Source organism: Apteryx mantelli, chromosome 3 (genome assembly GCF_036417845.1).
Source record: "Apteryx mantelli isolate bAptMan1 chromosome 3, bAptMan1.hap1, whole genome shotgun sequence".
Classification (NCBI taxonomy): Eukaryota; Metazoa; Chordata; class Aves; order Apterygiformes; family Apterygidae; genus Apteryx; species Apteryx mantelli.
Window position 1 is genome coordinate 76,929,273 of NC_089980.1, and position 27,904 is coordinate 76,957,176.

A 27,904-nucleotide genomic window follows, 5' to 3' on the forward strand; every position below is an offset into this window, starting at 1 on the left:
TTCTTTGCTATAGCTAACTAAGCAAAACAGTTTAGGCCTGGATGGTGATTTTTTTATTTTTTTATTTTTTATGAGATCATATTAGGTTAATTGGACACTTGTTCCTATCATTTGTATATTGCTTTACCAATGTTAAATTGAAAAGTAGAGATTTAAAATATGATTTTTTTTTTTTTTGCATTGCTTTTTTTTCCTATAAGGCCAGCCTCAAGTATACCTTTGACAGACAGTAGGAGACTGCTAGCTCAAAGAAAAAGAAAATGGTGGTTGTTTGTGTCATTAGTTTCCAAAACATTGTTATATTTTGCTCTATTGGCATGTTACAATACTAGAATAGTGGAAAGCTGGATTTTGTGTTGGTTTTTGTTGTTGTTTCTTTTTAAATCTTAGAAGGGGAGGGCTTGGTCTGACTTGGGGTTCCTTGAGGCTGGCCTCATAGTCACTGTTTTGTCTTTTCTTTTTTTCTTCCTTTATTTTTGTTCTGTCCTGTCTTGTCCTGCCCATCCTCCAATGCTCTAGACCTTGAACATTGCTCAGGTATGTTCACAACCTTACTGTTGTATTGTGACTAACGATACGCTGGCAGCTTTGTAGCCACTGATTCCAGTTAGAGAATACATGTACAGTCAGGGCTTGAAATTGGCAGGACCATTAGACAAGGTCAAATTCTCATTACAAATCTTTTGTGATATAAGAGATGAAAACTAAAACTGACAGTCAGTAGTCCTTTGATCCTAAGATTTTGGTTGGAATGGACTGCTACCATTTCCCTTATCTGTCATAAGAACTTTTACTTTGTCTGCTGGAATTTTCAGATGAGGAGAGATGATTAGTTCAAGATTTTTCTGTATGCGGGTGGAAAAACATCCACTGTGCTCGTTGGAAAATTATAAATACAACCATTGTAGAAATGAGCTTTACTAATGGAGTTTTCTTATTATCAGGAAGCCTCTGTAACAAACTTCCCAACATGAAATTCTAATATTTTCTAAACTAGGTGAAAGAAAGATAAGAATACCAGGGGAAAAGTAGTTCCAAAATTTGACTACTTGTGAACAATTCATGGCCTGAGCAAATCAACCAAGTGGACTTTGTTTGAAATTTGAAATATAGGTCCTATATTTATAGTTGATACCTTCTTGTTACAATAATCAATTCCATACCTATTTTAAAAAATCGTTTAAGATTTATAAAATAGCGTTGCTGTTTGCAATACTATAGTGAAGGTTGTGTCAGTGTTTCCATTTAAGAAACTTTTTTCAGATTTGTAACTTGACTATAAAATTTACATGATTCTGAAACCTTGTGTATATTTCCCATTGTAAGTAAAATAAAATAGCACTATTTCTGGATTTGGAGAATGTTTTTGAATGCGCAGATTCCTACATCTTGGCAAACAATACTCTTGTGTTGTATACAACAGTCTTTTGTATTTGAGATTTTTAAAGCAGCTGAAATGGTAAACCTTGGAAATGAGCTGCTAGGTTTAGTGTTCAAATGAGTAGTATTTGTATTCTATGTCTATTTCTGTGTCTACGTTTAGATAATAAACTGTCCCTCTATGTATCTTGTAGCTGGTAAATAATACAAGATCAAGACTAAAATATATATTGAACATATTTTATTTTTGTAACTATTTACTGGTGGTCTGTGCCTTCAGGTCAAAAAATACTGATTTTAAAAATGCTGGTTTTAACTCATACTTTGCCGTCCTCTAAAAATAACTGAATAAAATTAAATTGAAGTTATGAATTGAAGTATATTGAGGTATACTTTTTAAACTTTGTTTTATAGTATAGGAATTTCTACACAAAGTTTCAACCTGGCATTCAGCCTTTTTATTGGCAAGGAACAAACTTGAAAACTGTAGCTTATAAAGGAAATGCTGACAGAACGTGAACTATAGCTGTGCTACTACAGTTACACCAGCATAAAGATATATAGGCAGTTGAAAATTTACCGGTGAAAATAAAGTAGGGTGGTATATAAGCATAAAAGAGGAAATATTAAATGTTCTATTTAAACATTGTTATACTCTGCTTAAAACTGTGGAAAACATAAATTTTTACTTACGTTTAGATACAAATTAACTTGATGTTATGGCTGTATTTGTTAATGTAGCCACCTGATGAAAAATAATAGCATGATGCTTTTCAGAAGTTGTGTAGCTATATTGGTGCTTTCAGTAAAACGCCTGTATAATTTTGCACTTTTAGAACTGAAATAACCTGCGTAAATTGAAGGGCATGGGATTGTTAGTGTAACAAAAACTATGTAGAAATGCAAATAGTGCCAAGCTTATTTCAAAATAAATACAGAAACACCTGCAGAGCGATGATCGGGCCTTACTTTTTATTTAAGTGAAGCTGCTTGTAGACCCTGTCAGCTATTCACACAGATCTGGTTGCAGGATTGGAGCCTTCATTTGACTCTCTTGGTGTCACGATCTAGGTATGGTTCAGCTAAACAGGAAATTTACCCTCATTCTCAAATATTCTTGAAGATGAACAGTTAAATTCTTGGGTTCTGTTTTAACTAAGCAAAGCTATGTTAGAAATATGGTCATTTAAACCCTCTTTGAGTTGCGTAAAAAGTACAAATTCAGCTGTCCTGTTAACCTTGCAGAGAGAAACATGAAGGTTAAGTTTGATATGCTTATAGATTTGTACATGTTCCTTTGACAATTTTAAGTTTTTCTTGTGAGGTTTTAGGAGATGATGATTATTTTTATACCTATATCAAGTATATGGCTTTAAGTCCAGGTGGGATACTAACTGGTCTATAGGAAGTAGAGATTTAAACTATTTTATCATGTCAGTCTCTATTCTGCTCTCAGTTGGGTTAATTCTTCTCTTACTTATTTAGCTTTAAATAAGTTTGTGAAGGTATGTGACAATCTGTTTTTGAAAAGTGATTAACAGTTTAGACTGATGTTACTGGTGCCAAATTAAGATTCAGTTTAAAAGGCCCCTTTTCAGAGCACTTAAAAATTTTGTTTCTTGAAATCTAGCTCTACTAATGTCTTCAGCTAGTCATGAAGTCACTTTTGAAAATTCTGGTTTACCTCTTTACCTTCTCTGTATGTACAGACTTGCATGAAAAAGAAAATGTCCTTTTTGCTTGCATAATTACAGTCTAGATGGCATTGCAGTCCTCTAAACAATGAAATTGGCTTTAAGCTTATATTAAACTTTGATTTCTGGGGGTTGGAGTATATTGAAAAGAAAGGTAATTTTCAGACGTTTTGTTTCTGTAATGTTATACACACTTTTAATTAGTAGCTATTGTGTTAATGATTTTGCTTTTTAAGCAGCATACTTGGCTGTTCACCTTTTAAACCAGCAGTGGTGATATGCAGCTTTGAGTAGAAAATTATCTATACCATACTCTGTCCATGTGAATGAGTAATTATATTCTGGCATAGCTACAGACCAGAACAGTTTGCCTGAGGAAGGTTGTTGTATTTCATGTTTGGCCACACACTGTGGAAGTGGAATTAAAACATCAAGTGAAAGAAATGACGTAACGCAGTATCCAAAACTTGACTTTCCTTATATTCTTAGACTATTGTCTGTTGCTACTGGGAAGTTGGACTTTCTGGTATTATCAGTGTTAGCATGGCAACATACCTAGACCTAAGAATCAATTACTCTATTTTTGAGATATTTCCATTTATAAAAGCGTGTGTTGAGAATACTTAAGTGCAATTTCCATGTTGAATCTCATTCCATTTTTAATAAGGAAAAGTTCAGCATGTCCACTGAACTTGGTAGAAATAGGATCTGGCACAATATAAACGACAGGCTTTAAGGCTGTTTTAGAGTCTTAGCAATATACAGTTTGGGAAAATGAAGTGAAAGAGGGGTCTATAATTCTCTCTCCTGTCAATTACTTCAGGCATTTAACTTACACATGTTGAATCTGACTTTTGGAGACACCCTTTACAAGGATCTTGGGCTCCAAAATTTGGTCTTACTAATCTGTTTCTTAAATGTAGGTAGTCAGCTCAAAAATATTTAATAAATACTAAATTATCTCTTTCTAAAGTATTTGAAAGCTATAATAGCTTGCAGCTAGCCTTAGTGACTTCTTAATTTTCTTTGGGGGGGAGGACTTTTTTTTTTTTACTTTTTGTTGTTAAGATAGTTAAAGCTCTCATCTACTGAAAAAAAGGTGACACTAGTCCATTAGAGGGCTGATCTTGAGAGAAATTTCGGTATCCAGTGGTCACAGTAGCACTTCTATTTTCTGTATCTCTGTGGTTTAATAATGTTTTCAGTGAGGTTATATATTTGACAGTCTTTAAAGACTATTTACATGAAATGTAAATGCATGAAATGCAGTATGCAGTATGTGCATTTATTAAAACAAATTACAAAAATTTTAATGTTCTTTAAAATAACAAATATTTTTAGAAACAAAAATGTAATGGTTATGGATGCTGTATTTTTTCCTTATATAATCAAAAATTGTATGTTTATTTGTTTGCTTGTTTTTTTAAACCATACCAAAACATGAATTCCTAGTTATTTTTGAGATGATCAGCTTTCACCTATATTTTTATTCTTGTATCTCAATACATATTGGGTTGTTTTCTTTCAGTTATGAGTAGTTAATAAAGCAAGGTCCCAATCCTGCAAATTCTTAGATAAGCACAATATCTTACTTCTCTTGAGTGCACCAAAACTTTAGATACAAAATTTATGCAAAAAGTATATTCACTGAAAATATAGAAAAACTACCGGAGAATTAAAAAATTGAGATAGACTGTGAAGCACTGCTATATTTTTCTTTAGAAATTATTCTCTAAAAAATGTGATCTCAGGATAAAAGGATGAATTTATTCATTGAATTTTCTGGCTCCTAAACTTTTCCCAGTCTCAGAATTATACAGAATAGTGAAAATTCCTACTGGAAATTCTGGCTTTCTTTTTAACAGTAATATTTTCCTGTTGTATTCTTTGAATAACTTTATTCTAAATTAATATAGCCTAACATGATTAGGCTTTTGGACATTAACCCAGTGCTTAGCAAACTATTAAATTTCAAGCCCTGTACACTGTAGTTTTGCATGCTGGATTAAACTAGTCTGTAGTGTTGTCTGTTGCACCCTGCTCTGCTTCATAATTAGTTGCTTTTGGGAGGGGGGGAAAAACAAAAAACGAAGTATTCTCAACTGATGGTGTTAATATTGCTCTCTGTAAACCTGTAATGTGGTTGATCTGTGACAATGGCATTGTGTATTGGAAGACAAGGTGAAACAGTAATTGATGCTTTCTATTTTAGTTAGAAGCTTGTTTTAAGCATGCTTCAAGAAAGCACAGCTAGAATTGTAGCTTTCTGCAGTTTTGAGCTGGCAAAGAGCATGTAACAGAGGGGATGCTGTTCATTATAGTTTGTCAAGTTTTCGCATTCTTGTATTATATTTTTAATTTGAAGAGAATCCCTTTTTCATGGCAAAAGACTGTCATTGGCAAAGGTTAGAACGAGCATCTTCTTTCAGCAACTTTCTTTTATTATTTCTTACTCTTTTTAATTAAAAGATTTTTAGGCTGCCTGGCTAGTAAGTCAAAGAACTCATCTAAGGTATCCCTAAAATGTTTTATGAGTATTTGGATGACTTTTTTTTTTTTTTTTTTTTAAACGTATGCCTTTTTGCCTCTAGAAAGGGACATTGCATTTTCATGATTAGTGTTTGAGCAGTTCCTTTTCTTTTGCATCATTAAAGTAATAATGTTTTCTTTAAGGCTGCATTATGTTACAGGCATCAGGTGTAGAAAATATAATTGTGACCATTCTTAAATTGAGATCGTAATGACACAAATAGAGGTTTGATATTTCTGAAGTGCTAGCACTGTCTGAAGTATGTTTAATTTCACATACTTTTTTTTTTTGTGTCCTTATTAGTAGTACTTGGTGCCAGTGTAAACAAATTAATACAGGGTAATACAAGGTTCTTACACTATGGCATTTATCCATGACTGTCTAAAATTTAAAACTAGTAATCTGAGTCCCAAACTACTGGTAGTATGCCTATGTATAGCGTATATATAGATAGTGTACATTTTATTTATATATATATATGTACACACACATAAATGCATATATGAATATATAATGCATACTTTTCTTGGTCATTGTTATGAGTCATCAGAGAAGATGTATTTTAAATGATCTGTGTTTTTGCATAGCTTACTGTGGAGATTGTGGCAGTCTAAATCCAACATCTGAAGAGCTCATCACTGTGATATGTAATTTCCATTCTATATGCTATTTAGAACATGTCACTCTTAAAGTTGTTTTCAAGTCATCTTAATGTTATCTTGTACAAAGTGGTGCCATATCACTAGGACATCTGATATGGGATACTAACGAGATGTTAATTCTGCTGCTAGTTGTAGGTGTACCCAAAATGAGAGTGAGAAAGAGAAGAAATAGTCATTAAACAGCTTTACTATATATTGGGATGCTTCCTGTGGTTTTGGTGGTATAATTAATAATTTTTTTTTTAAAGTCCATTTCAAAAGGTAGGGATCTACATAAAGAAAGAAAAAGTGCGTTAAGAGAATGGATTTTGTATTCCTGGAATAGCAGATTAGAGAAATAACATTTTTCATGAATTTATTTAATTTTTTTTAAAAAAAGAAAGAAAGTATTACTTGGTCATTGATCTCTGTTTTGGGATTGAGTAGGGAATTACGTAATGTGTGATAGAATATAAAAATCATTGTGACCTGTAACATAGTGCAGCTTTAATACACTGGCTTATCCTTAACTTAAGTTCAGACTTCATTTCATGCTTCCCAGCCTTCTGTCAAAATACTGTACTATAGTTGCAACTGTAGTAGTTCTGAAATTAATTGCAAGGCTTTTGGAATACTGTATCTGATCTCTGCCTTGCAGCATAAGCAGCGCTGTCCTGTGCTGGAGGACCAGTTGGTGGATCTGGTAGTGTATGCCATGGAACGATCAGAGACTGAAGAGAAGTTTGATGATGGTGGAACCAGTCAGCTTTTGTGGCAGCATCTCTCCAGCCAGCTTATTTTCTTTGTGCTCTTTCAATTTGCAAGTTTTCCTCATATGGTCCTGTCACTCCATCAAAAGGTAAATTGTTTGTATCGCTCCTACTTGGTAAGACATGCTTTCAAAATGAATGAATAGTTGTCCCCCATGAAGTATCTTGTGTGTAAGAATTAAATTTCTGATGTAGAAATAAAACACATTCTCCAGTTATGTGTTGTGAGTTAAGTCTGTTTCCAGTATATTCAGTTATAGGATATTATATTATCTTTGGACACAAAGTATATAAGTAGCTAGAATCAGGATATAAACTGGCGTAATTCAAATCACCTGAATACCATGCTGTAGCATCCAAATTACAGCCAAGCTTTAAATGTAACTGCAGTTTATGTGAGCTAAAGAAACACACACTGTAAACAGATGCAAAATTATGATTAGCTGGTCTAATGAAAGTATTTGCAATGTGTTTCTTGAAATCATTTGTCCAGTTACAATCATACTAGGAATTATAATCCAAATCATCTAGTTACTACTAGTTCCTAATAATAATACAATTAAAACTGATATACTTTCTAGTATTCACCTCTTTTTCTGTGGTCCTAAATGCATCTCTGAAGGCACCAGAGAGGAGAGGAGGGGTTACAGCAAGTTATTAGCATGCTGAAGTCCTTGCTGAGCAGAGTATGATGTTGATGGCAGGAAAGAGTGTTTTCTCCTCACTCTAGGATTCACTTGTAGCTATTTAGATACAATTTCTAACATGCAGTATGTTTTGCTCCATCTTCATTGGTCCACAGTTCTATGTTACATCTGAATTTACTATGTATGGTATGTTTTACATTTGTTGGATGTTTTGTTCATGCTATCCCTAAAATTAGTTGTGCCAAGGTCCTAAGATTGTGTTCCTTTAATGTCCATTAATTAACCTCTGGTGAAATATATCAAAATTATCAAAGCAATAGGCATTACACCACGCAGTTGCACGAATCTAAGCTAAAACAAACTAGGTAATAGTAACTAGTTATTAGATGATTGCTATTACAGATGATAAAAAAAAATCCAGGCAGCCCAAGACAAGTCCAGATGAAGCAAGCCCAAAATATTTCAGTTCTGAGACTGTATAAAGTTAACGTAAAGCCTGTGGCATGCTGCTAGCAATGGCAATACTGTGTTTACTTGGCTACAGGGCTACAATGTGACAAGTTCAATATTTAAGAGTTTCTACTTTTCAAAACTGTGACCCTCAAGAGCTGAATATATTTTAAATCCTACCATTAATTGTTGTGACCCTCACAGGTAGTGTTCCCGTTTTATGACTAATGTGCCTGTTTGCTGTCTTCCTGAAAACCTACGTTTCTATCCAAGTGCAACTATAACGTTCTCAGTAATTGATGGAAAATGGAACTATTTCAGTCTGCTCTTTTACTTACATGGGAATCTTTGCAGTGATTTTTCTTCTGTGTGCAGTATTTGTCTGTTCCTGAGTGTTTTTGACAGTTGGCAGGCCGTGGTCTCATTAAAGGAAGAGACCATCTGATGTGGGTGCTACTGCAGTTCATCTCTGGCAGCATCCAGAAGAATGCACTGGCTGACTTCCTCCCAGTTATGAAGCTTTTTGACCTCTTGTATCCTGAGAAGGAAGTAAGTCTTCTCTCTGAAATTAAAAGTTTGATGAATATTCAATTATTATTCAACCTGAGACCTCCCTACCTAGATATTACTATCATTCTTGAGGTTAGTGTTACACCAGTGTGCTGCATAATTGGAGAGCTACATTTCATAACTAAATGAAACTTTTCATTATCCCCTAGCTTTGTTTTTTCAGTAATAACATTTGTGCTGAGTGATTTTGTGCAAAAAAAAAAAAAGAGGAGGAGGGGGGAACGACACCTTCTTCATTCATCTCTTCCCTGACCCCAGTTCAATTAAGGTTTTGAGGAGTTTGTTCAATACTGAGGATACCATCAAGGAAAAATGATGCAATATGTGATATTTTCCCTGAGCGAAAAAGCTGAACAAGGCACAGAGATTTGTTTCATGTTAATTATTACTTAAAAACTATTTTTGTGGTAGTAGATCAAATTTTAGTTGTTTGGTACATTCCACTATGGTGAAGGTATCTGGAGTAGGGAGAGTTAGAGTAAATTCTTAAACTTTTCACCTTGACAGCATTGAGCATTGTGAGCAGGAGGTCCTGACTGCTTGTTCTTATCATAGTACCTCTGGTTTTGGTCAGGTTAACACGGTTGTGTGGTGCACCAAACCAATATGGATTGTGATTTTCCCCCCCACCCCCCTTCCTTTCTAGGTTAGTTTTAACCCAGATAAATTCTTCACTCCAGTTTGTTCCATGGCCTCTCTCTCCAAATGTGGGGAGAGTGACAGGAGTGTTTGCTTCGGTTGTAGTCCTGGGTTCTGAGTTATGCTTTTTTTGAAGTGTTTGTGGGAGTAGAGCTTTTCTGAGGATGCAGTTTCGCAAGCAGCTTAAACATGATGTAAGGCTGCTCCTCCTAAGAGGATCTGTCTTATTTTCCCCTTGGCTGTGCATTACTGCTGTCTCTCTTGTGCTAACAGTGATGTTTATGCATAGTACCCATACCAAAAAGAAAGAAGTGTAGATGTTGGCAAAAGAAGAGAGCCAGAATGCCTCTTTCAGTGACACAAATATACTTGAGCATATAACCAAAAATTTCTTGAATCTTAGGGTGTACTTGTTTCTTTTAATGGGAAGCCAGTTGACCTTTAATTCTTTTTGACCTAAAGTTGACCTTTAATGACCACTTTAATTCTAATGGTGATGCTAGAAAAGTTAAATTTTCAGATAATACTAGTGAACCACTGAACACCTACTCTGCGCAGTACTTGGAAGCATGTACGATAATTATTTCTGAATTATATCTTATGCAAGTCTGAGGCTGAGAGTAAAAGTATATGCTTTTGTAACTACATGTCTTGAATTTGTATATGAACTTCCATTTGCTGAGGTTTTAGACTGTTGATTATATTTCAGGGATAATTAAGGTCATGTTCTCCTCCAGATATCTTGATTTAGAATTGCATAGATACATGAGAATAGAGTCTGTCCCTTCAATATTTTGTTTATGGTGTTGCAGGTCAGAAAAAGACTTGATCTTTGTGAATATTGACTAAGTTGTTTTTCTGTACATAAATATATACAATTATGCCATGTTCATGTGTTCTTTCTTTAGTGTATTCCTGTACCTGATATTAACAAACCCCAGTCAACTCACGCTTTTGCAATGACCTGTATTTGGATTCATCTGAATCGGAAGGCTCATAGCGATAACTCCAAGTTACAGATTCCCATTCCTCATTCTCTGAAGCTTCACCATGAGTAGGTTTTGGTTTTTTGTTGTGTTTTGATTTGTTTCTAAACATAATCGGAAAAGAAGCTCCAAGTCTGTATTCAGAATGTACTATGTGATGGGATGCTGTTTTATTTATTCAGTTACTCTGCAAGAGGGCTAATCAAAGGAATAAATAGTACTAAGAGCTCAAAGTCAGAATGTCTCATAAAAAACTAAATGCTGTTAAAACACTTTAAATCATATATTACAACTAAGACTGGTAAATGTTTTCTAGTGATGGAGAATCAGAAAGTAAATTGACTATTTTGTTTTATTATGCTGTGGTTTGAAAAGAAAAAATGTGGGTGGTCTGTATATGATAAGCAGTACATTGGGCTAACTTTCATTTGGAAAGGTGACTTTTTTTAAACTGTATTTAAAGAGCATCTCTCCTATGAGGAAAGGCTGAGAGAGCTGGGCCTGTTTAGCCTGGAGAAGAGAAGGCTGAGAGGAGATCTTATTAACATGTACAAGTATCTGAAGGGAGGGTGTCGAGAGGATGGGGCCAGACTCTTTTCAGTGGTGCCCAGTGACAGGACACGAGGCAATGGGCACAAACTGAACCACAGGAAGTTCCATCTGAACATGAGGAAAAACTTCTTTACTGTAAGGGTGACAGCACTGGCACAGGTTGCCCAGAGAGGTTGTGGAGTCTCCTTCCCTGGAGATATTCAAAACCTGCTAGGACATGATCCTGTGCAACGTGCTCTAGGTAACCCTTCTTGAGCAGGGGGGTTGGACTAGATGATCTCCAGAGGTCCCTTCCAACCTCAGTCATTCTGTGATCCTGTGATTTTTCTCTGGCTGTGTTACTATGGCAGATAGTAATTGTAACTTGATCAGTTTTTACTAGAAAGTTAAACTAACTGGGGCTTAAGATCTAGTTACTTGATGTGGTATGGTTGATAAATATTTTGTTTTTTCCTACCATTTTACAATGGGTTTGTGACAGGGGTTATTTGTGAGTGTAATCCTGCAATACATGTGTATTCTTCTACTCGATTTCTACCCCCCCTGCCCCCTTAATGTTTAACCTGTCTCTGATATGCAGGTTTTTGCAACAGAGTTTGAGAAATAAAAGTTTGCAGATGAATGACTACAAGATTGCCTTGTTGTGCAATGCATATTCAACCAATTCAGAATGTTTCACTTTGCCCATGGGTGTACTAGTAGAGACTATTTATGGAAATGGCAATATGAGGATCCCTCTTCCAGGGACTAATTGCATGGCATCAGGGTCTATCACCCCACTGCCGATGAACCTCTTGGATTCACTCACAGTTCATGCCAAAATGAGGTACAGTATGCAGTTAGTTATTTTTTGGGGGGGGAGGAGGGGTGTTAGTTTTTATCTGTAAATCCTTATGTAACTAATTATCAGCAGGAAAGCTTACCTTTTGTTTCAAAATGTCTTGTATAAAGCTGTTGATTTATATAACAAATTCCTTAAATTTCAAGTACATAATTTTGATTAAAAATACTCTCTCTTTTTCCCCAGCCTGATTCATAGCATAGCTACAAGGGTAATTAAACTGGCTCATGCTAAATCTAGTCTGGCCTTGGCACCAGCTCTTGTGGAAACCTACAGCCGTTTGTTGGTTTATATGGAAATAGAGTCACTGGGCATCAAAGGCTTCATCAGTAAGACAGAAAATCCTTTTTTTTTTTTTTTTTTTTGTTCTTTTCAGTGATGTTTTTCTGTTTGAATGGCAACTGGAAACCATAGAAAAAATCCAAATCTAATGATGCAATATGTTGAATACATATATAAATCATCTTAATTTAAAAAATTCATAATAGTAACTCTAGTGCTGCAATGAACTTCAGATAAGTGTGTGCCGTCCCTTTATGAGGACGCTGTTGCTTGTATGGTCAGAACCTTCCTAGTTTAGCTGCATTGTTCAAAAATATGCTTATGGAAACTCATAAGAACTCTTAAATCAGATGCAAGGGATATTTAATTGCGTTCTTTAAAATAATTTGGATGTCTGCTGTATATGTTCAGTCAAAAGATTATTCAACGCTACACATCTATGACATCTATAGATAGTTGCACATGCACTCTTTGGAAGTACTACAGTCATCAAATTGAATATCTGACTTGCAGCTAAATATAACTGTCTATCCACAGTGTACTCTAAGTGTATTTTAAAGAGCAATCACTTGGAAAATTTATTTTACAAACTCTGTTTTCCATAAGGTCAGCTCCTGCCAACAGTGTTTAAATCTCACGCCTGGGGAATTTTGCACACTCTGCTAGAAATGTTTAGCTATCGCATGCATCACATTCAGCCTCATTACAGAGTCCAGCTGCTCAGCCATCTTCATTCCTTGGCTGCTGTGCCACAGACTAATCAGAACCAGCTTCATCTGTGGTGAGTGAGGATTATCATACTTAATCCTAATCCTGGATTCTTTCTTAATCATATGTTGAAAGTTGTATAAGAACCCTGTTTAATAGGACATAAGTATTTCCCAGTCTTTTTAGTTCTGTAGCTAGGTTCAGTTTTATGGCATCTCAGCTGATCGTGTTTCAGGAATACAGTTAGATGTTAATAGTAGTACTCTGCGGAGTTGTGTGTGGGAGCCCCTCTCACACAGACATGGCAGCAGTCTGGCAGGTCTAAACACATCAATGTGCACCAGCACCATCACATCAAGAAGCGTTGGACAGCTGTTGAGCCGCTTGCACTGCAGGTGAAGAAGGCACAACTGACTGGAGTTAACTAATCTATAGCTTTGAGATTTGAGAGGTAGTGTTATAAATAAGAGTGTTATAAATAAGAGTAACTAGTGTGAAAAGCACTTCCAACTAGAGCAGTGGAAAATAAAGTGGAAATCAAAAGCAGTACTTCCTGATTACTTTAAGGACAATTTAGTGCTGTCTGCTACTAGGAGGTAGTTTGCTTTGTAGCTTCCCGTGTCTTATTCATGCCTTTTTCTTCTGTTCTTGTATTTACTTATTTATCTGTGTCTGCTAGTCTAACAAAGATGTTCAAAAGGAAACAAAAAGAGGGAGCTCTAAATTGGAGAGGCTTAAGGCTCTTTTTCAGGGATTCTGCACCTTGAATTTTGTGTGTTTTAAAATATAGGTATCCAGAAATCACTAAAGCAACTTTTGGGAGCTTTATCTGAAAATCAAGTATTTAAGTGGTTGAAAACATGTTTATTAAATGATGGAAAATCCAAATTTTTCTGAAAGGTTAAGAACAACACTTCCAAAACAAGTGCTTCTATATTAGTTGAAGCAAAAAAAAAGAGGAAGAGTAAGTATTTTGGAATCTTAGAAGCAGTAGCATAAGTATTCTTTGCTAACTGGACTATTTCCTTCTTTTAGTGTTGAGAGTACTGCTCTACGGCTAATTACAGCTTTGGGCAGCTCAGAGGTCCAACCACAGTTTACACGATTCCTCAGTGATCCTAAAACAGTTCTTTCAGCAGAGTCAGAAGAACTCAACAGGGCTCTGATCTTAACTCTAGCTAGAGCTACCCATGTGACAGGTAAGTGAAAGGTGAAGTCAAGCCATTTCTCTAAAATATAGTTCAACAGAGTATCCTGGAAATGACACTATAATAGAACATTTCACATAAATTTCTGGTTTTGAAGTCTAATTTAGTTTGATTTCAAAATGCTGGCAACATTTTTAGGCAAAGAAGTTATTGAAGTAGTACTGAAGTCAGAAATTGTTTAAAAATTGATCTGGTACACAAATGCCATGTAACTAGCTTTTTCTCCCTATCTTCTATTTCCAGTTTCATTACTTAAATATAAATGCTTGCACCTATTTACTGATAGATGCCATAATAACATGGAATGTTCAATGCAAGTATGTTGTTAATGCAGAAGCCATCTCCTTTATAGCTTATCTTTAAGAAAACGTAGTCTAAGTTTTGGGTTTGTTCTATTGGGGAAGGGAATAAGGGAATCATTTCCTGTGTATTTTAATGTTTAACAATTTGCAGTGATAGAGGTCAAGTTTATGTTAGCATTCAGAGGGATATTTTCTGTTTCCTTCATTTACACTGAAAATTTGGTTCTAATTTGGAGACTTGCTGAAGAATTAGAACAATCTGACATCACAAAGTGGAAAAAATTTGAAATGGAAGAGGTTCATGTTAGGTGTTTTTTTTTTTTTTCCTTTTTTACTTAACCTTTGTTCAACCTTCGATGTTACATCAACATCAGGGTTTTTGGTGGGGGGGGAAAGAAGGGGACTTGTGTGTGTGTGGTGTTTTGGGGGGTATTTTTTTTGTTGTTTTTTATAACTTATTTGGGAAAGGTATTGCTGATTAATCTTTTTAAAGCAAGTTGTAAAAATGGCATCTGGCAATTTCATGATGATTAACTTCCTCAGGTTTTTTGCTGATGAACTGCTCAGACTTAATTTTAAAAGCTTGTCTTATTGTCATTACAGGAAATTAAATATAGAACCTTAAATCAAGCATGATTTTATTTCTAGCTCAAAACCTAAAAATAATTTCATTATTGCTAACATGGTAAATAAGATATTATCTAACTTGTTCTACAGAGCAAATCAGATTCAAAGGAAGGGGGTGGGGGAAGCTGGTCAAAAAGGTAATCCTGTTGAACTAGCAAAGCCTTGGTCCATGTGACTACAAAAGGAATACCATTAAGAAATGGCTTTTGATGTGAAAAACTAATATCATCAATCCATTGTGCTTCATTAATGTTGAATGTTGGTTTAGATTTTTTCACAGGCTCTGATTCAATTCAGGGAACTTGGTGCAAGGACATATTGCAGACTATCATGAGTTTTACTCCCCATAACTGGGCCTCACATACACTAAGCTGTTTTCCAGCTCCTTTGCAGGTAATAGTTTCAAACTGCCAATTTTCTAATTAGAAATATGGAGAATTTACACTCTTAACAGGATCCCTGTGCCTTTTGCTAGTTGGTAGGACTCTTCTTCTGTCTGGACTGCTTTAATCTCAGTTCACTAAAGAAAGCAATATGATTCTAACACTGATTTATGCTTCCCCTGGAATATCCTAGGATTAAGTTTGGCCAGTTGATACTGCCAGTGGAAGATAAATTGGATTTGAAAGAAAAAAATTTATAGCAAAACCCTTCTCCGTCATGGCAACTTGTCACATAACTTATTGACAAGACAGTGACTGTGGTGTCACAGTGAAGCAACAACCCTATCTAGTACTTTTTTTTTTTATTGAATGTGGAAGTAAAAAATCATAAGGTGCCCTTACTAGGTCAAGGTAAAGCTTGCCTATCTAATTGTAGAGCTATCGGTCACAACAAAGCCTACTTTATTTCAGGTATTCTTCAAACAGAATAATGTACCTCAGGAAAGCCGTTTTAACCTGAAGAAGAATGTGGAAGAGGAATATCGAAAGTGGAAGTCTATGACCAATGAGAATGATATAATCACACACTTCTCTATGCAAGGTTCACCCCCACTTTTCCTTTGTCTCCTATGGAAGATGTTATTAGAGACTGATCACATTAATCAAATTGGCTACAGGTGAGCTTAAAAGATGTGCTATTTCAAGGGTATTACAGCAAATAATCCTCAGTTTCAACATAAGCCTTGTACCTTGGATTTGTATGATTTGTACTTTTTTTTTTATGGGAATTCAGGGCATGGAAAAAAGGAGTGGAGCTAGATATTAGCATATGATAATAATAGGCCAGTATTTAAGAGTGATAGCACCTCCTGGCTGCAGGTGTTTTATCATGTAGAAGTCAGCAATATTCCTCCTGGTAAGAGAATTACAGACAAGGATATCAGCTGTTTGAGTTAAGCAGTTTGCTCATAATGAATCAGTATTTCATACAATTGTAAATAGTAAACAAAAAATATAAAGCATTTATTTACTTAGCTTTTATATGTTTAAAAAGACCAAATATTAAAAAGACTTACTGTGCTAGATTAGTCTGAAAATTATTATAGAAGCAATAGTATTAGGATTATCTGTACTTGTTCTCAGTAGTAACAACTTCAGCTCCACAGTCGTGAAAAACAGATTATTCCTTTTTCAGACTTCATAAGGTCTGTTGAAACAATATTTGTGAAAAGCATGTGTTAGTCTTCTGTGCAGTGAGGAAATACCAATTTTTTTAATGCTATGTTTATATTAAAACACACACTGCAATAGATTAACAGTAAGTTGCAGAAGACTCTCCTAAGAGGTCTATAATTTAAAAATACGGTTCTACTTAGGTAATGCATGGATTCTGAGCAGAACACTACAGACGTGTATTTGGGAACTTGAAGGGTTTCGTTTAATTGATATCTAGACTTCAAAATTTCCAAGCAAGGGAATTTTATTTCTTTGTTTTAAGAACATTTTTGTATAAAACCTATTCAATCTTGTAAAATAGACCAGTTAAAAATGTATTAAGGATAGTAACAATTGTTCATTGTTTTTTCTGTTTGTGTGAGCATGCTTGAAACGGAGACTTTTTATTCTCCTCCTTTCTCTCTACTAGAGTGCTGGAAAGAATTGGGGCCCGAGCTTTGGTGGCACACGTCAGGACGTTTGCAGATTTCTTGGTGTATGAATTCTCTACCTCAGCAGGAGGCCAGCAGCTCAACAAATGTATTGAGATACTCAATGATATGGTGTGGAAATACAACATTGTAACACTGGATAGGTTGATACTCTGTTTGGTAAGTATTGCCTTAAAAGATAAGATGCAAGAGGTTTCTTTAGGCAGTACTTGGTTGTTGTCTTCTGAGTCAGTTTTGTAAGAACCATCTTTTTAAAGATGTATTCATTTTAAATGGTGACTATTTGCTAATCCAATAATCAAGTAAAATAATGGATTACTTCTGTAAGGGACAGAAAATTCAGTCTTACAGTTCTTTGAATCTTCAGGGGATGCTTTGCTCGGCTATATAATGGCAGCCATTAAATTGGCATTATTAAGTGTTATCGTTAGTGCTCTGGGTCTTTTGACCTCAGGGTTATGCAATCCTTTCTGCAATCTGAAAAGGTAGAAGGGGTATGGCATGCTGTTATTTGGAAACAAATGGAAAGTCGTGTACCTACTAGAGAATGTTCTCTTTGCTTAAAGTTCAGCCTGCTACATCAGAAAAGCAAGTGACAGATTGCTTTCTCTGTCTTTTCAGTTTACCCTGCAAAATAATGAAGTTATCCAGAGAATTAAATGTTTCTTCAGTAATTATCCTTTACTTATATTTTAAAAATCTCTTCCTAACATAAAGCTGATCGTTTCAATTTTAGTTTGATTTTTTCAAACTGAAGTCCAAACACGTTAAAAATTGACTGAATGCATATGATTCTGGGAGTGGCCAGAACTTTGAAGCAAGCTTAGTTTCCTTATCTTAATTGGATGTTCCTACAAAGAGATCTGCAAGCAGAAGAGAACTGGAATTCTTGAACAACATGCTATCACTTGGAATTTTGTGAGACTTTCTGCCTGTGGAATAGAAAATGGGATGGGTGCTTTTTACAGCAGGTGATGGAGCCTGCTTCTGTTCTGTGTCTTCACAGCCAAAATACAGTTGAGAGACAATATGTTCAATGTGAATTTGTGTGCAGATATGTCTAATGTGCAGCCAAGTTGCCTGGCCAGTATTTTAGTGGTTCTATAGCAGACAGCAGCACTAGCTGTAATTCCATATTTTCTGATCCTTTTTGTTTAAAGGCTATGCGTAGTCATGAAGGAAATGAAGCTCAAGTCTGTTACTTTATAATTCAATTACTTTTACTCAAGCCTAATGATTTCAGAAACAGAGTGAGTGATTTTGTGAAGGAGAATTCTCCAGAGCACTGGCTGCAGAATGACTGGCATACTAAGCATATGAGTTATCACAAGGTAACAAAGCTTATATATATATATTTTTTATTATTATTATTTTTTAATAATACTTCTGTGGAGTTCAGATTAGCCAAAGGATCTTTTGTTTTGAAAATTATAGGACTGCTCTGCAAACTTTTGGGAGTTATTTACTAGCAATTTGTTTGGGCTAGTATAAAATCACTTATGTTTATGGAATAACATTAAAATAATAATACAGTGATATTCAAAGGCAGAAGCAGCTGAAGGTTGGTTAGAGATTCTTGCTCATCTAAATCCAGTCACTTTAATATCTTAGGTTTACTAAAATTCACTTAGAACATATTTTTTGCGTATCAGGGAAGATGGATTTCCTTTTTATGACTAGGTTTAACTGTTGTTGCGTTTTCTCTTAAATATTAAAGCTTATACTATCTCCTGTCTGGCAAGAACAGACCCTCAACATCTTAGGGAATGGGATTGCTAAGATTTTAGTGCTGCTCCAAACATAGTGGGTTCTGCTGGCTAGAAAAGGATATAGCAGCTGGAATATTCTACCAAAGGCAGTACATCGACACAGAGTCAAAGCACATATGAGCAAACTCTTATGCAGCTAAACAGATTGTAGTTTTGATCCAGAAATCAGTCTGTATTATCTTTCAGCCTTAACAGTACACTGTTTTAGCAGTGCCTAAACTTGTAAGCATAGCTGGGAAGCATTAGCCTGGGCAATGCTGTAACATAGCTGCCCAGTTACCAGACCCAAGCTGGCTTATAGAAATTCCAGTCACAGGTAGAATACCACAAGCTCAGCCTTCAGCTGTACTCGTCTGGTATTTGAGTGCACTCTAATTGTTCCCTAGGGAGGGCTTGCATGCACATTATTTCTAGTGTTCTGATTCAGTGTGTGATGCAGAATATCTCAGAAGTCCTGAATTTCCCCTAGGTTCTCTCTTAAAATACTTGGAAAGATACACATAAGCACTGGCTGCTGCTGTCAGGTTTTTCTTAGGATGCTTAATGATCCCTTATGCCCTCTTTGAGTGGTGCTGAAACTTCATATCTTTCCTTTTTCCCAAAGAAGTTATGTATACTACTCATAATCACTAAATAATTCACTCAAAGATTAATTTTCTTCAGTAAGTTTTATATTGAAAATCTGTTGTTGCACTCTTATAAGACAGTGGTGGTTATCATTGTGTCTTTTTAAAGCAATGTAGGTACTGAATGTTTAACATAATGGTTTTAAAGAAAGAGCTTTTAGTTTTGTTGTTGTTTTCCCCCCAGAAATATCCTGAAAAGCTGTATTTTGAAGGCTTGGCAGAGCAAGTCAACCCCCCAGTTCAGATCCAGCCCCAGTACCTACCAATTTATTTTGGAAATGTATGCCTGCGCTTTCTGCCAGTGTTTGACATTGTAATCCATAGATTTCTGGAACTGCTTCCAGTGTCCAAATCATTAGAAACTTTACTGGATCATCTGGGAGGTTTATACAAATTCCATGGTGAGTTATCTATGGATGTAAACTCTTTATTCCTGTTGTGATTATTCTATTATCTTAATTACAGTGTGTTATTAAGAAAATGCTGTAGGCATTGAATACCAGGCTGTGTTAGCTAGCTGACTGCTGAGCAGAACCTTCTTCTGCTATCACAGTGGTGTGTAATCCTTTCCTATTTTGTGACCCCTATCCATGTCTGTGCATGGAGACACAATCCCTGTTTAGTGAACTTCAGCCTAACAGTAAACTTGCTTTTATTCAGGTAACTTCTGCTCATTCATTTCTCCTTTACACCTTTCCCTTTCACTCCATTCCAGTAGTAGTACATGGGCCTTCTCTGTCCTAACAGTCCTGATACCCAGACTGAAACAGCTAAAAACAGTTTCTCCATCTATCACTTTTTACCATAAGATTCAAACAATTTAATGTGTTTGTGGTTTGGGGGGATTTTGTTTTGTTTTTGTTTTGTTTTTCTTAGCACTTTTATAATTGCACCTGCTATAGCTGACATTGCTAAATGTCTGAGCATAACAGAGCAATATTCTTTCTTTACCATTGTCTTATACCTGTATTCTTCCTATTTAATACCTCTTAAATGAAGAGATGATTTAGAGTGTTTGTTTATGAATATGTTAGTATTATCATAAATACATAAACAGCTAGCAATATTGATTTTCTTTGGTCACTTCTAGCCCTTCCCACACACATTAAAGTATATGTACAGGACAAAGGAAAATTGATGATTTTTTGTTTGTTTGTTTTAAAACAGTGCAAATGGAACCAATTAGTGTTCTTATAAAATCTTATATACGCAACTTAGTCATGTGGAGCTCTTGATTGAATTTTATGTTTGCCACCATAAATATAAGTGATGCTAGAAGATATTTCTGTGGGGTTTTTTTGTTTGTTTTGCATTGTTTTTCTTGACAGACCGTCCAGTGACTTACCTGTACAACACTCTTCACTATTATGAGAGGCACCTCAGAGAGCGCACAAACCTCAAGAGAAAGCTTGTTCATGCCATTATTGGCTCTCTGAAAGATAATCGCCCACTGGGCTGGTGTCTAAGTGATACTTATCTGAAATGCGCTATGAATGCCCGAGAAGAAAATCCATGGATTCCTGATGACACTTACTATTGCAAACTCATTGGAAGACTAGTAGACAATATCCTTCTTAAAATTTGTATTAAATAAGGTGTGTCAACATCTTGCAGCTTCATTTCATCAAAATATAAAGTTCAATTTTCATCTGTTCTGATATGAAATAAAGCTTGGAGTTTTTATTTAGTCACATATGTCAGACTAAATTCATATTTAGTTTGCTTCAGTATATTTGCACCATATGGGTTTGTTGCTAGAGGTGTGAAAAAAGTCAAAGCAGTGAACTAGGTAAACAGACAGAACTGATTTGAGATGATGATAAAGTATTAGATAGTGATGGTGACTTTTGCCAGTACAGAGTAGTTCCTTGTAATTTGAGAAATTGTTTGGAAGCTGAAAATCTGTATTTTGTTTTGTATTATTATTATTCTACAGGGAGACTGTGCTCTCCTAGTTGTAACTTCTTGAAAGATATAGTGATAACAAATAAGTACAGTACAGCTGTATAAATATTTCAGTTTAATGCATCACTTTTAAATACAAATGCTGATGTTTTTGCATTCCAGATTGAATTTTAATTTCCACATAAAAGCATGAGTGCTTAAAAAAACAAGCTAGAAAATGAGATTATTTTTTTCTAATGTCATCATCAATATTATTAAGAATAAAATATTGTAAGTAGTGCCACATTCAAGACTGTGTATAACAGGTTGTATGCAGTCAAGAGCAGTATACTTGCTATTATTAACTGGTGAGAATCTGTTCTTTAGGAGGAAAAACTAGAAATTACATATTTAACACAAACCTAAATTTACTTAAATTACTGCTTTTTATTATTATTTTTTACAATTATGTATACAACTACTTTAAATTACTTTTGAAATAACTGATGAACCCATACAGTTGTGTTCTAGAGAACAGAACTAGTGGAATCTCCCTGGACATCATCTTCTCTTCAGGTCAGCCTTACTGAAGTTGGCCAGTTTTCTGGCCATCGTGTCTCTTCCTTCGCTGCTTCTTCTGTAACTTGCCTTTCTTTTATGTGCAACTTGGAAGAAGGATATTAGATCGCCCTGAAGAAAGCACTAGTTAAATAAATATTCTACTTTTATGTAAACATCAGGTGTGTTAGGAGTTCTTTCCTAGATGTAGCTGACATGAACTAATCTTGTTCTGGAAAGCAGAAAATTTTCAAAGACTAAGCAGTTGTATGAAGTTTCATGTTGTATGAAGTGTCACCCTAGAATTCTGCTGGGCAACTTTATACTGAAGCAAATTAATGCTTTCAGATTATGCAGAGCAGAAAATTTTCGTTATTTTTGTTGTCTTGATTTGGAAGCATATGATGAATGGGATGTTTGGTGGTGGTTTGTTCCACTTAATCAGGAAAATTTATCCCTTGCATGAGCCAGTATGTGAAGTATATCCATAGCTATGTGTTTATGCAGTCCTTCAGTGCTTCTTGGTACCTGAGTGCCATTCATTGCCTTATGTTCATACTTTTTTCCGTATGTCTTAGTTTCATGAACTGTGGTTGTTGTTCATTATCAATAGCTTATCTTTCACTTCAGTTTAATTTTATATGTATGGTGTGTACATATATTTTAAAACAGTTTGCTGTTTTTACTAGTCATTAATGGGGAAGATTCTTTTCCTTAATCATTGTCACCTATGGCAGGCAAATCACCTGGTCCATTCCCAAATTGTGACTGGAGATTCAATGAATTTCCTAACCCAGCTGCCCATGCTCTGCATGTTACCTGTGTTGAACTCATGGCTCTGGCTGTTCCAGGGAAGGACGTAGGCAATGCACTACTGAATGTTGTGCTGAAGAGGTATGTTGTCTCTCTGAAACTGTTTTCTGCAAGATCCAATACGTCAATTACAGCTAAGGTAGTCTGTTATCATCATTTTCTTTATTTTTTTTTATAAAACTGCAAGTATAAATACTTAAAATTTTATATAAAAGTATTTTTGGAGAACAACAGGGCTATAGAGATCAAGCAGAAAAATAGTGTGTTGGATTCCCATGTTGGGGGGGAAAGCATTGTGTGTGCTTCTGGAACAGTTGATTTAGCATGATCCTGTTGAAGCAATGGAGGGAACATCTCACACTGGGTGATGACTTCTTCAGTGGGTTCAGTGGCACAAAAGCTGGGAGAGAGCTATTGTCCTTTCATCCAGAGTAGGGAGACTTCATGAGCTTATATCACAGGATCTTTGAATGCACAGAAAGAGCGAGGAAGGATTTGGCCGTGCTCTGAATCCTCCTGATGCTAATGTAAAATTAGAGACACTTTGAAACAGACCAGTGTTCCTAGGCTAGCGTTCTGTGGCGATGTGTTAGACTTGACCCCATAGTTCTGTTTCTTGACTTCTAGCTCAGCCACTGTGGAAAAGAGCTGCAGTGGAGAGGAGGACCCAGCATTTCTGCAGTGATTCAGATGTCTCTGATAAACAGTGACAGACTGAAATGATTCCTTTACAGCCTTATTCACCTTAGTACTTTATTGTTATTTGTTTTGTTTGGGACACATGGAGGGGAGGGGTAAATAAAGGGATAAGTAACACTTAAACACTCAAGGCTATTCAGTAGGAAGAACAGTATGAAAGCAACCTTTGAAGAACACGTTACAAAACCAAAATCCTTTCTGAACAAAGTTTTGCCAGCAACGTCAAAACAGCATTCATACTGTCTGTTGCTGCTCTTGGATAACTGTGTGTCTCTGTATAGCTCTCTCAACTTATCAGGGAATATTCTCTGTACAAGTATGCCTTATCTTTAAGTATACCAAAAGCACAGATTGCATTTGTGAACTTCAGGGTTTGCATTTCCTTTTTCTGTCTGTAGTCAGCCCCTGGTGCCAAGAGAGAATATCACAGCTTGGATGAACGCTATTGGACTAATTATCACAGCCTTACCAGTGAGTCTGTGTCTTTAATAAAAAATAAATAAAAATAAAAAACCACACTCTTCTTTCATAGAAGGTTTATTATCTTTCTAGGGTATTTTGTAAGCATTTCTGCAGTTTGCAGTGTGACAGCCGAATCTGTACATTCCTCAGTAAGCCATTCTGAAGGCCATTTGTATGTTTGAAAAACATCTTTTTCTACTCTTCCAGCATTGAAAATATAGTCATGGTTTTTATTTTTCTATTATGTTTTGAGGCTAGTGTGAAAACAAGTAGATCATTCCTTTTGAAAACATGGTTAAATGCTTTGTGTATAGTATCAGAGGAGAACAAGCAATGGAATGAAACATCCATATGGTTTCTGATGCAAAGCTCATTTTGCATTAGCACTTGCACATCCTGTATCTCTTAAACCATGTAAATGAGATGTGACTAAGACTGCAAAAGCAAATGTGTGCAGTATTAGAGTTCATGTTTTTGTATTAGTTTTGATCTTCTGAATATACTGACTCGATAGCTGATTGCATTCAACATCAGGACTGTCTAATAACTTTGATCTTGTTTACTGGTTGCTTATATATGCAACAGTTCTCTTATCCTTTCCCTGTGACTTCTCTCCCTCAGTAAAATGACTCATTTCCTTGGAAGAGAGCTGACATGGATTTCGTTCTTGTTATTTTTGATATGCTGCTTTATATGTCCTGCCTGTTTCTTCTCCTTGCACCTTCATCTATGTTATTCCCTGACTTTTGCAACTTTTTTTGTTTTCTGTTTCCTTGTTGAGTGTTTTGTCTGTTTTTTGTGCCTATACTCAGAAAATTCTATCTTCTACTATGGTGTTTCCCCCTTGCTCGATTCTTTTGGAGCTCTTTACATTCCTTCGTTAGTGAAATTCATTATGTATGTCTTGATAATGCCACACCCTTTTCTGCTAATATGGAGGTGTCATGTATTATCCTTCTTAACTTAAGAATGATGTTTGTCAGGCAGGGTTATAAAATACCATGTAGTTGAGAATATTTTGTAAATACAATAATGGAGAAGAGATGAGAAAGCACTGTCTAAGATACTCTTCTTTTCAGAAATAATTTAGACCTTTTGTTTTTCCCAGGAGCCATACTGGATTGTTCTCCATGATCGCATTGTGAGTGTTATCAACAGTCCCAGCTTGACATCAGAGACAGAGTGGGTTGGTTACCCATTCCAGCTATTTGACTTCACAGCATGTCACCAATCTTATTCTGAGATGAGCTGTAGCTACACTTTGGCTTTGGCGCATGCTGTCTGGCATCATTCTAGCATTGGACAACTTTCTCTCATTCCCAAGTAGGTGTAGATATTTGGTAATTTAAGTAAAGTTTTTAAAATTCCATGTGTATTATAGGTAACTAAGCTGTACCCATAATACTTATACCAGCAGATAGATACAGGGGAGCACCAGAAACTACGAGATAGATCACAAGTTCTTTTCCAGCTCTGTCTTCTCCTCCAAAACTACCGTTATCTATACAGCTCTCTTCTAAAGATGCGTTCCTGTCAAATAATAGTGACCCTTGGTTTAACACCAGTGTTAAAACTTGAGAGAACACCTTTCTGACTGTGTGTGGTGGTCTGCTGAGCTTGAGTGAGACTTTGTGTCTCCTTGGGACAAGGTGTTTTTTTCTAGTCTGGTGAAAATGCCTGGAAACCTTTCAGAGCTTTGCTGAAATAACTATTGTTTTCTGAACTGCACTGTATTTTCTAAAATGAATGCCCAAATCTGTGAGAGAGAATGAGATGTTTTGGGTAGAGTTTGGGACAGGGGAGGTCCTGTTTAAGTAATAAGTGTCTTGAAAAACTGCAGGTTCCTCACGGAAGTACTGATACCCATAGTGAAAACAGAGTTCCAGTTACTCTATGTTTACCACCTTGTTGGTCCTTTTCTACAACGGTTCCAGCAGGAGAGGACACGATGCATGATAGAGGTAAGGTGTAGCTCTTGGCCTAATTTTTACAGGTTTTTTTTTTTTTTTTTTTTTTTTTTTTTTGCCTTGCAATTTTAAAACAAAGCGCAATTTGAGATTTCTGATAGAGATTCGGCAGTGAATTCTGTATATGCATAATGATATTTTCAAGGATCTCAATTGCTGTTTTGAGACCCAGCTACTTAATTGAAATCTTGTCAGCTTAGGTCAGGATAAAACACTTAGTACTTCAGAAAAACAAACAAACCAAAAATACCCACAGCCAAGCTGTCTGGGCCAAATACACATATTATCTGGCTCTCAAACAGCATGCAAAATATGCATCAGACCAGTTGCCTGTTTTTCAGGTTTCTAGCCAGGGGAAGGAAGACTTGCAAAAGCTGGAGTTTGCAAGGATAGTGGAGCACAGGCTGCTCCAATCATATGGATGTGAATAAGGGTAGGGGAGGAGAAATGAAACAGATGTGGCCTGCAGGCAGGAGAGTCCTTTCTAGAAAGGAGAATTAAACTTGGGAATCCCAAGTCTTTGGATTTCTCTGCTGTCAGTAAGTATCTGTAAAGCCTACATGGCAATTAAGTATCTCATCTCCCTCTATTGTCTGACCAACATAACCTGTAGGTCTACCACCACTACTAATTACTTTTTCATCTCCAATTGCCAGTATCTGTGCTGGGGATTTCACCCTGAATCTTCTTAGGTCCCCATTAGGAGCTGTGCTGCAACTTTTTTTTACCCTCCCCCCCCCCCCCCCCCCCCAGTTCTTTCTAAAACGTTTAGTTTGCATACATCGTTTTGTGAAGAGGTCACAAAATGTGGGGATGCATACACACTGGGAAAGGAATTGTGTAACTATTGTTTCCGAATGTATGGATATATCATGAACTCAGGATACTGTAAGAAGCTATATCAAGTAGTTAAATATCATATGGCAGTGTTACTCTATACTTGTTTCCATCTCTCCTTCAGTTTTGCTACTGCCTTGTTCTGATTCTTTTAAGTATATTGCTTTGGAAATACAAAACAAGAAGTAAATATGCCATCCTCTGGGAATCATGATATTTTCATTGTAGTTTTAAGTGTAAAAAAAAAAAAAAACTCATTTTTTTTCATATAGTAGTACTTAAAAGCAGTAGAGAGCAAAAGAAAACACTGCTTAGGCATGGAGCAGTATCTTTTTATAGATTCCTGTAGAGTACTATAAATAGCTAGTAAATATTGCTTTCACTGGGTTGTTTCTTCCTTCCTCAGTCGGGAAGGAAATGGTTGTTTTTTCTATGTCTGTGTTTTGTTATTGAACTTAAATACAAAAGTTAAAAAGCTGTCTTCTCTCCATGTTCCTTAACATTCTCTTACCACTATTTTTCCTTTACAAGGAGTTGATTTCAGTCTAAGGAAATCATGCTGAGTTACTGCCCTAGAGTAGGCGGCAACTGCCATGTGACTTAAATGATCTTAAATAACCATCACAAAGTTTAAATTTCTTACTGGCATTTTTAAATGGCTGTAGACTGACATATGTTTGTGCACAATGCTTCCTTAATAGGTATACTCAAACATTTTGTCTAATCATAAACTCTTTGTGGAGAATGCTTGAACCATTAAAATGGACTCTCTAAGTCTGCTGAGACCTTGTTTAAGTCTAAATACAAGCTAAATACAGTAATCCATAATGTCGTCTTTCTAGAAGACTCAAATCTTATGTTAAGTTTTTCATAGTTATTTATTAAGGTCTAGTTTTGCAAACTGCATAGGCACTTACTCAAAGCATATTGCAATCAGTGATGTTTAAGCACTGGTTATGCAGATATATATGTACCAAAGTCTCATTACACTGGTTCAAACTTAACTTAGGAAAATAGAATCATTTGGTTAATCGTAATGGGATGAGTTAGACTTACCCATTTGTCCTTGCAAGAAAGTAAGTAGCTATGAATCTCAGATACTTAAAAAGCAATACATATATTTATTAGACTGTTTAACTGTATTTCATGTCTAAAACATTTTAAAATCTGTTTTTGTTTGGGGTGGTTTTTGTGTCTGTGGAAACAGATTGGAGTGGCATTTTATGAAATGCTCCTGAATGCTGATCGGTATAGCTCACACCTGAACTACATGGATCCTATATGTGATTTCTTGTATCATATGAAGTACATGTTTACAGGTGACAGTGTGAAAGACCAAGTAAGTAAACAGTAGACATTGATACTTAGTTATCTTTTTTTTTTAAGAGCAATATAGCAATTCAATGTTTTTG

General features: G+C 35.7%; 1 protein-coding gene across 9 annotated transcripts in view; it reads left to right on the forward strand.

Annotated features, from left to right (window-relative positions):
* The window catches only part of MED23 (mediator complex subunit 23), a 39,303-nt gene that overhangs the window by 9,624 nt on the left and 1,775 nt on the right, over positions 1-27,904 (forward strand). For 3 of the 9 annotated variants that reach the window (XM_067293711.1, XM_067293713.1, XM_067293717.1), the window contains 19 exons: positions 520-537; positions 6,904-7,104; positions 8,518-8,661; positions 10,230-10,375; positions 11,440-11,685; positions 11,887-12,029; positions 12,589-12,763; positions 13,726-13,889; positions 15,096-15,220; positions 15,682-15,887; positions 16,856-17,036; positions 18,038-18,208; positions 19,457-19,673; positions 20,601-20,837; positions 22,443-22,608; positions 23,625-23,697; positions 24,797-25,011; positions 25,529-25,649; positions 27,700-27,831. In XM_067293711.1, the coding sequence (XP_067149812.1) occupies positions 520-537; positions 6,904-7,104; positions 8,518-8,661; positions 10,230-10,375; positions 11,440-11,685; positions 11,887-12,029; positions 12,589-12,763; positions 13,726-13,889; positions 15,096-15,220; positions 15,682-15,887; positions 16,856-17,036; positions 18,038-18,208; positions 19,457-19,673; positions 20,601-20,837; positions 22,443-22,608; positions 23,625-23,697; positions 24,797-25,011; positions 25,529-25,649; positions 27,700-27,831 (3,081 nt within the window). Of the gene's footprint in view, positions 1-519; positions 538-6,903; positions 7,105-8,517; positions 8,662-10,229; positions 10,376-11,439; positions 11,686-11,886; positions 12,030-12,588; positions 12,764-13,725; positions 13,890-15,095; positions 15,221-15,681; positions 15,888-16,855; positions 17,037-18,037; positions 18,209-19,456; positions 19,674-20,600; positions 20,838-22,442; positions 22,667-23,624; positions 23,698-24,796; positions 25,012-25,528; positions 25,650-27,699; positions 27,832-27,904 lie in introns of those variants that run through there. The other 6 variants (XM_067293712.1, XM_067293714.1, XM_067293715.1 and 3 more) reach the window with 5 other exon arrangements.